The sequence below is a fragment of the Amblyraja radiata genome, chromosome 45 (assembly GCF_010909765.2).
Source record: "Amblyraja radiata isolate CabotCenter1 chromosome 45, sAmbRad1.1.pri, whole genome shotgun sequence".
NCBI lineage: Eukaryota > Metazoa > Chordata > Chondrichthyes > Rajiformes > Rajidae > Amblyraja > Amblyraja radiata.
Genome location: NC_046000.1, coordinates 780,865 through 790,126, shown reverse-complemented (window position 1 = coordinate 790,126; position 9,262 = coordinate 780,865). Strand labels below are relative to the sequence as shown.

Here is a 9,262-nt window from a genome sequence, read left to right as displayed (position 1 = left end):
GCAGACTCGTCATCGTTGTTTATCAGTCCCACCAGTCGTGTCGTCCGCAAACTTGATGATCCTGTTTGTACTGTGTGTTGGTATACAGTCATAAGTGTATATTGTATACAAGATTGGACTCAGCACACATCCTTGTGGCGCACCTGTGCTAAGCGTCAGGACTGGGGAGTAATTGGACCCCATCCTGACAGTCTGTGGGCGGTCTGTTAAAAAGCCCTTAATCCATCCACATGTGTTTGCGTTAACACCTAGATCAGACAGTTTGTCCACCATTCTGCTGGGGATGATAGTATTAAATGCAGAACTAAAATCTACAAATAACATCCGCACATATGAGCCAGGACGCTCCAGATGTGCCAGTGCAGAATGTAGATCTGTGTTGATGGCATCTTCCGTTGACCTATTAGCTCTATACGCAAATTGATGCTGATCCAGGGTGGGTGGGAGTGAGGACTTAATGTGGGCCAGGACCAGCCGTTCAAAACATTTCATCACGGTCGAAGTGAGAGCAACAGGTCTATAGTCATTCAAGCTCGTAATGAATGTTTTTTTTGGGTACAGGTACGATGGTAGCAGTCTTAAAGCATTTAGGGACAGTGCACGTTAACAGAGAGAGGTTAAAGATTTTGCTAAAAACCTCCGCCAACTGGTCTGCACAGTCCCGCAATACTCTCCCTGGGATGCCATCTGGTCCAGCAGCCTTCCTGGGGTTGACCCTGCGGAGTGTTCTTCTGACATCCTCCGTACTCACAGCGAGTGGCGGGTTGTCAGTGCTGGGTGCGGCTGCAGGTGCAGGCTCTGCCTCATTCAGCTCAAACCGGGCGAAAAAATGGTTGAGCTCCTCAGCTAGCGAGTTGTTACTGCTGCAGATGATCGGCCCCCGCCTGCCCTTATAGTTTGTGAGTTGCTGAATGCCCTGCCAGACACGCCGAGGGTCCCTCTCGTTGAAATACCCCTCTATCCTTCTTCCATAGGCTGTCTTTGCCTCCTTAATGGCTCTCTTTAGTTTAGATCTGGCAGTGCTGTACAATTCATCACTGCCGGATCTAAAGGCTGAGTTCCGTTCTCTCAGCAGGTTCCTGACATCCCTGGTCATCCATGGTTTATTGTTTGGGTAGCACCTGACCTCCCTGTGAGGAAACATATAATAAAATTGCTCAAATGATATGTTCTTAAGGAACTTGTGTTAAGTTGCAAGAGAAGGGTTTGGAGTTGGGACTTTCAGAAATACATGCCTCCACAAAGAAATAAAGAACAAAGAGCACACACAGGAGAACAGATGGTTTATCATAACATGGAAAGGTTGATCTGAATAGGCATATCTTTATTTATTGCTTTGAAGCAATAATCATGCTGTGAGAAGTAGTAGTTGGTTTAGGTTGCTGTTTATAATGGAGGTTGTAAATGGGATCTTTCTCCATGACATGGGCACCATCCTTCTTCCTTTGTGACACATCTCAGAGTTTGGCTGTGTCATTTAAGGCGATTTATGGTTGCCTATGTTGGATTGTAGGCACCAAGGGTAGATACTAGTATGTGAGATGGTTTGTGCTGTTTACATGTGTTTATGTTGGGATAAGAGATAAGGCATAGGTGATGGTTGTGTGACCTTTGCAAGAGGATTTCTTATGGCTACCAGAAACTGAGAAAGTAATTCTGTTTTGATCTTTCATTTGTTGTGAGGAATGCTTTTAGTGAAGAGGCTTTTACATTCTTTTCTTCCAGAGATAGTAGGAGGAGGTTGTAATACAGAATGAAATTAGACCCGAGCTTGGGAAGAAGCAATCAAGTGTGACAATTAATGGCCTTTATGTGTCTGTAGTTTGGAATTGTGTGATTAGAACTTTGTCTTTACCACATTGTAAGAATGAGGCAAAACTCATCTTTAATCTTTGTAATCCGTAAGTAACTGTATTTTAACTATGTGGTTGTAAGGAAATTAATTGTGAAGTGTATTGTGTTTAATTACGATTGTAAGTATTAGACTTTGTTTTAGAAATAACTTTCTTTTCCAAAAGTGAAAATATGTTTTGTATGTATGTGTTGTGTGATTGCTATATTATGTGTATATTCTGAAAAGTATTCTGTGAGAATTAGTTTTATATCTGTGGTTTTACTTTATTGAAATAAAATGATTTTGAGCAAAGAGGTTGAAGAAACCAGAGGGGAAGAAGGTTGTAAAGGGGCTGGAAAAGGGAAAATCATGTGACTATAAGTGTTGTCAATCAATGGAAAGGATTTAGTTGATTGGTTAATGCAAATAAGTTAAATGTATGGTAAACCATAATGATTGGTTAATAGTTTGCCACTCCTTTTGTACTATCCTTGTCTTTTACCTATATAACGTGTTACATTTATGCCAAAGTCAGTAGTTCTTTCGACCTGCTCCAGAGTTTCTAACTCTGTGTTGGAAGGTTTAAAGAATTATCCAGCGCTGACAGAATAAAGAATTGATTTTAGCAGCAATGGTTTGACTCAAGTTTTCTTGAATTAGACTGGAAAAAGAACTCATTTTAACACCTGTTGACAGTGAAGTTGTCAATACAGTTCTGTATATAGAACATGACTGTGGATGTATATTCATGTATGTCCTGGTTTGCAAACAAGTCCCATTCGGTGCGCTCAAAACAGTCCTGAAGTTGGGCGGCAGCGCCCTCGGGCCACGTCTTTATGCTTCTCACACTGGGCTTGGTTCTCATAATGAGAGGTCTGTATGCCGGGGTGAGAAAGAGTGATAGATGGTCAGACTGGCCGAGATGAGGGAGAGAGGAGGTTTTGTATCCATCCCTAATGTTGCTGTACACGTGATCCAGTGTATTTTGACCTCTCGCAGACACGTGACATGCTGGTGGAATTTAGGGAGGACAGTTTTTAGATTAGCCTGATTGAAATCTCCAGCCACGATGAAAATCCCATCGGGATGCGCAGTCTGTAATTTGTTGATTGATGCTAGCAGGGTGTTCAGTGCTAGCTTGATGTTGGCACTTGGTGGAATATAAACAGCCAGAATAACAACAGCTGTGAACTCCCGCGGCAGGTAGAAGGGTCGACATTTCAATGTAATAAACTCCATGTCTGGTGAACAATGTCTCTCGACAACGTTTACATTCGTACACCACTTGTCATAGGAGTAAATACATAGCCCCCCCCCCCCCCTCTGCTCTTACCAGAGTCACTGCTCCTGTCGGCCCGGTATGCTGTGCGACCTACCAGACTGATGGCCTCGTCCGGGATCCCAGCTTGAAGCCAGGTCTCAGTTACCACCATGAGAGAGCAGGTCTTTAAAGTTTTGTTTTCTTCAGTGATCAGCTCCAGCTCGTCCATCTTGTTGTTGAGCGATCTGGCGTTCGTCAGAAAGATGCTGGGTAGCGCTGGTCTGTAAGGATCTTTCTTTAGCCTAGCTTGAATGCCGGCTCGACATCCGCGCTTCTGCCGCCTCCGTCTGCGCCGCCTCCCGCACCGTCCTTTCGGTAAGATGATCCACTCGGACTTCGCTGGGCGGGTGATTTTTGCCGGTATATCGTCGTTGTGGGAGCTCCTTGCGAACTCTAGTTCGCTACACAGCGTCCCAATCCTCAGAAGGTCCTGCCGGTTGTGTTTTGAGTCGCAGGTCCACAGACAGACGGACAAGACAGACAAAAACAAGGACATCCACACGGGGGAGAGCAAAGCCGCTGCATTCAGGTGCGACGCCATCTTGTATGTCTGCTGAATGCATAACTGAAAAGTTGGAGCAGGGAGTCAGATTATTGGATTATAGGGATCTTTTCTGCAGCAGCAGTGACATGCACAAGAGGGACGTGTTATACCTGAACTGGAGGGTGACCAATATTCTGGCGGGCAGATTTGCTCACGATACCAGGGAAGATTAAATCACATTTATTTCAGTAAATGTGGCCGGACAAATAAGATCGCCGGACAAATAAGATCGTCGAACACTGGACGTGAATAAGTACATGGGATTGGGATATTACAGCCGCTGCAGAAATATAGTTAATAGAGGGTTGGGCTGGTAGCCAGGGTACCAGTGCGATAGGCGAGATGGAGCAGGAGAAAGAGAGGAGAGGTAGTTGAGTTTTTGATGAGGGGGATCATCACGCAGTTATCTAAGATGAAAGTATTGAGGATTTATGAATGGAACATTGAAATATGGGGGTGATCTTGTTGGGAATTAGAGCAAATTGCCGAAAGATTGGAGAAAGTTCCAAGAATAACAAAGGCTGTGAAGTGGATTTTACGTTTCTGGATATAGACTAGGATTGAGGCTTAGAGGGGGTGGGCAAAGCTTAAACTATTCTTGTGAAATAGGGCAAGTGTCTGAAATGTAGGTGGGGAGGCACTTTAGTTCTATTTGTGTTAATACAGTTATGTAAAAACACAGAACTGCTCCACAAGCTAAAGTTATATAGTTATTCTGTTGTGCTGCAGCAAGTAAGAAATTCATTGTTCTTTCTGCGACATCTATACTATTACTAAAATTCTCAAAATGAGTTGTTGGCCTGCATTGTAGTTGAAATGGAAATGCAATGAGTTGTTGGCCTGCACTGTGCTCGAAATGGAAACGAAATGAGTTGTTGGCCTTGCACTGTGCTTGAATTCAGTTGTTGGCCTGCCCTGTGCTTGAACTCAGTTGTTGGCCTGCACTGTGCTTGCTCCAAAGGTCACGCTCATTTCGGAAGTCCCGCTCACTCCAGACTTCCTGCTCAATGGAGAGGTTGCGGTCATTCAGGAAGTCCTGCTCAGTGGAGAGGCCACGCTCAACCACATGAGTAGATTCAAGAGAGTTTTACTGTCATATATATGTTGTGTGTGAGTGTGTGTGTGAGTGATGGAGGGTGTGAGTGTGTGTGAGAGATGGAGGGTGTGTGTGAGATTGGGGTATGTGTGTGAGCCCACCAGCCGTGAGTGAGTGAACTATCAGCCGTGGTGGGCTGGCGCGCACACACACACACACACACACACACACACACACACACACACACACACACACACACACACACACACACACACACACACACACACACACACACACACACACACACACACACGCACGCACGCCTGAGCGAATGAGCTGCCAGCCCACCAGGCCTGAGTGACTGAGCTGCCAGCCCAAGAATCCATTCGGCCCACAATGTCCATACAAGCCTTCTGGAAACCTGTCCCTTCAGCCCACAACACCCATACTAGAGCTCCAGAAAGCCCCCTCCCCACTGGCCACCAATATTGTAATTGGTGGAGAGGTGGAATATTGCGTTGGGGGACCAGCCCTCCCATGTGAACATGGGACCCAACGGGTCCCACTTAGGATGACAGTAAAACACTCTTGACTCTTCTACATGACCAGTGAAAGTGGATTAGGAGCAGCGGCTAGAGAGGGAAATGATCTGGTGTGTGGGAAGCATAAACAGTGAGGGAGTACGAGGTCGGAGTCAGCAGGTCCCTGTGAGATAAATAAGCAAATGTACTTACCTTGGTTTAGTTCTAACTCTCTCTCCATCCCTCCCCCTTCCTTATGATTCCTTGTCACCTTAGCTAACAATGAACCATTCTACATTTCCTTATCATCGTCTGCTTTGAACTATAATTTTACCCCACGATATCTCCAGACTCCCTTTCCCCTGACCTTCAGTCTGAAGAAGGGTCATGAGCTGAAACATCACACATCCTTTCTCTCCAGACATGCTGTCTGACCTACTTAGTAGCTCCAAAATTTAGTGTCTATCTTTGATCTAACGCACCTAATCTGCTGTAGTCTGGTCGACTGGTACATTCTGAATGGGCCCGACAATACAACTGAAAGAGTGTATTTCTTTCACTCTTTCAGTTGGTCTCGAGGATTCAGCATAGAGTCCTACATGCTGCATTGTGCACAAGTGAAAGATGATGTGTTGTCCCTTGAGCTGTGGAACATTTCTAGAATTAATGAGTCATAGAGCTTTATAGCACAGAAACAGGCCGCCTGGTCCACCTTGGCCATGGCAATCATGTCTGCATTCTGGGTCAGTTCCACTTGCCCACATTTGACCCTCATCTTCTAATCCCTTCCTATCCCAATATTGGTCAAAATATATTTTAAACATTGTAATTATACCTGTTTCCTCAGCAGCTCATTCCAGATATGAACTACTCTCAGTTAAAATGTTGCCCTGATGTCCCTTTTAAATCTCTCTCTCTCACCTTGGGCCAATGATTCTTGTTTTAGAATCCTTTATCCTGGGGAAAATAAACTGAGTGTTCAATATCCATTACCCTCATGATTTTTCACACTTTATTTAGGTCACCCCTCGACCTCCTATTCTCCCAAATCAATCCTTGCCTATCCAGCCTCTCCTTATAATTCAAACACACAAGTCCCCGAAACATCTTGGTAAACCTCTTCTGCACCATTTCTAGCATAATGGCATCCTGCTACAGCTGAGCAACTAGAACTACACACACTATTCCAGGTGTAGTCTCACCAATACAAAGCTGCATCATGATATCCAAATATTTGTATTCAATACCCTTCCCATTGATGGCAAGTATGGCAAAGCCTTCACCACACCATCCATCTTACGATGTTCTAGAAACCATGCACCTGTAATCCGAGATCTCTGTTCTGCAACATTCTCCAGGGTTCTACCATTTATTGTGCAAGTCCTACCCTGGATTTGCATATCAGTGTGCAACACCTCACATTTGTCAGAGTTAAATTATATTTGTCATTCCCCACCAAATCAAACTTCCTGCGTATGATGTGCACAGCCTAAAGTTGGCATTAAAAAGTTGGCATTTAATACCATCATCCCCTCCATGCTGGTTACCAAGCTCTCAGGTCTGGGTCTCTGCGCTTCCGTCTACAATTGGATCCTCGAACTGATTGTGGACTTAGGGAGGGGTAGGATAGGGACTCACAATCCCGTTTATAGGGTCAAGAACTTCAAATTCGTGGGCGTGCATATTTCCGAAGATCTTTCCTGGTCCCAGCACACTGATGAAATAATAAAGAAAGCACATCAGCGCCTCTAGTTCCTGAGAATTTTACGGAGAGTCGGTATGTGAAAGAGGACTCTCTCGAACTTCTAAAGGTGTACAGTAGAGAGCATGTTGCCTGGTTCGGCAACTTGAGCAACCAGCAACGGAAAAGAATGCCCCTTCTCGCTCACAGAGTCTCTCACCTGTTTTGGGCAGAATTTCTGGCAGTTTCCTACCAGGCCTGAGTGACTGAGCTGTCAGTCTACCGGACCTGAGTGACTGAGCTGCCAACCCACCAGGCCTGAGTGACTGAGCTGCAAGCCCACCAGGCCTGAGTGACTGAGCTGCCAGCCCAAGAATACATTCGGCCCACAATGTCCATACTATCCCTCTGGTAGCCAGTCCCAAAACACCCATACTAGAGTTTCAGAAAGCCCCCTCCCCACTGGCCACCAATATTGGAATTGGTGGAGAGGTGGAATATTGCGTTTGGGGACCAGCCCTCCCGTGTGAACATGGGACCCAACGGGTCCCACTTCGTCTAGTATCCCTATAAACCTTTCCTATCCATGTAAATGTAGTGTCACGCCAAAGATACTGGAGCTTGGTGTGACGCGAACGGGGCAGTGGAAGCGGCTTCTGATTGGGGGAGCGAGGGATTGCAATGTTTCACCGCAGATATCCAATCAGAAGGTTTATAGCGAAGTGTGAATCATGTCACCGACCACCCAATGACGATCCGCTCCTGCTCCATCCCTCATTAGCATAGGGTGACGCCGCTGCCTATTTAATCCGCGCTCCGACTCCGCGCTGGTCACTTCCGTGTTTGAAATCCACCGAGGAAATGCCTGATCCGTCGAAAACCAAAGATGCTGTAGGATCTTTGCCGAAAACAGCCGCCAAGAAGGAAACAGCCGCCAAGAAGGGCGCAAAGAAATCTTTGCCGAAATCCGCAGGCAAAGGGGGCAAGAAGCGCAGGAGGTCGAGGAAGGAGAGTTACTCCATCTACATCTACAAAGTGATGAAGCAGGTTCACCCGGATACCGGCATCTCCTCCAAGGCCATGGGCATCATGAACTCGTTCGTGAACGATATTTTCGAGCGTATCGCGGGTGAGGCTTCCCGCCTGGCGCATTATAACAAGCGGGCGACCATCAGCTCCCGAGAGATTCAGACCGCCGTGCGCCTGCTTCTTCCCGGGGAGCTGGCCAAGCACGCCGTGTCGGAAGGGACAAAGGCGGTGACCAAGTACACCAGTTCCAAATAAAGATCCACACATTGTTGAGAAAACACCCAAAACCCAACGGCTCTTTTAAGAGCCACCCACATTTTCGCAGAAAGAGTTGTACTAATGTTTCGACATTGAATCGCAGCAGAATTGTTTCAGGATATTTTTGTTTGGTGAATTATTTCACATTCTGTTTAGTGATTAAATGTTCCGATGTACGCGGGATATTCCCGGTATCCATGTTGCGTTCCTGTCCATCAAACAGAAGTAAAACTCACGTCAGCTTTTACTAGTCATGATAAGCCAGAGTCAGAAGAAGGGTTTCGACCCGAAACGTTGCCTATTTCCTTCGCTCCACAGATGTTGCTTCACCCGCTGAGTTTCTCCAGCATTTTTGTCTACCCAGTCATCATAAATTATGCCCACGGCCAGCCGATTAGTGCTGTAGTTGCTGTTTTATTGTCTTCATCTCTGTAAGTGTACTGAATTGCATTTCTACTCGGCAATTTGTCCAGTCTTTCAAGGACGAACATCTCACAGTCGCCCATATTCAGATTTTTGTAAAAATGAACCAGACGATAATCCGAGACCGTTTACATAGTGACCGATCGCTAATTGATGCCGAGGATCATTTTTTGTAATCGGTTACCGGCCCAAATAAATCGTAAATTAAATGTGTTGTGCTGTATTGCCCGGGGTTCAAGGTGGTCAAACAATCAAGAGTATTTAATTGTCATATGTACCGTGAACGGAACAATGAAATTCTTACTCGCAGCAGTATAATTAACATCTTAACGCAATGCACTTACATAAAAAATGATAATCAAAAAAGCAATGATTATGTGATGTAGCAAATTGTATTGACATACAGATTTATAGTTTGGCGGCTATTTCAAAGGTCGAGTTTTGGAGGAACTGGCAGTTATTTTCAGCGCTTTTCTGTTGTGGGTTTTGATTGGTAGATAAAACAGTTCTGTGATTGGGTCGTTCTTCACACCAATGAGATCATGTAATTATTCACCAATCACCAGCGGTTCTCTGGATTCCTCAAACAGGTATAAGAAAGGCGAGTCTGTGATC

The 9,262-nt window shown here is 45.4% G+C and overlaps 1 protein-coding gene across 1 annotated transcript; it reads left to right on the top strand.

The window, feature by feature from the left end:
* The first annotated feature begins 7,765 nt into the window (after positions 1–7,765).
* LOC116968506 (histone H2B-like) lies at positions 7,766–8,280 on the top strand. Its single transcript, XM_033015274.1, has one exon. The coding sequence runs from the start codon at positions 7,799–7,801 to the stop codon at positions 8,219–8,221; it is 423 nt and encodes a 140-aa protein (XP_032871165.1). The 5' UTR covers positions 7,766–7,798; the 3' UTR covers positions 8,222–8,280.
* Positions 8,281–9,262: the final 982 nt, after the last annotated feature.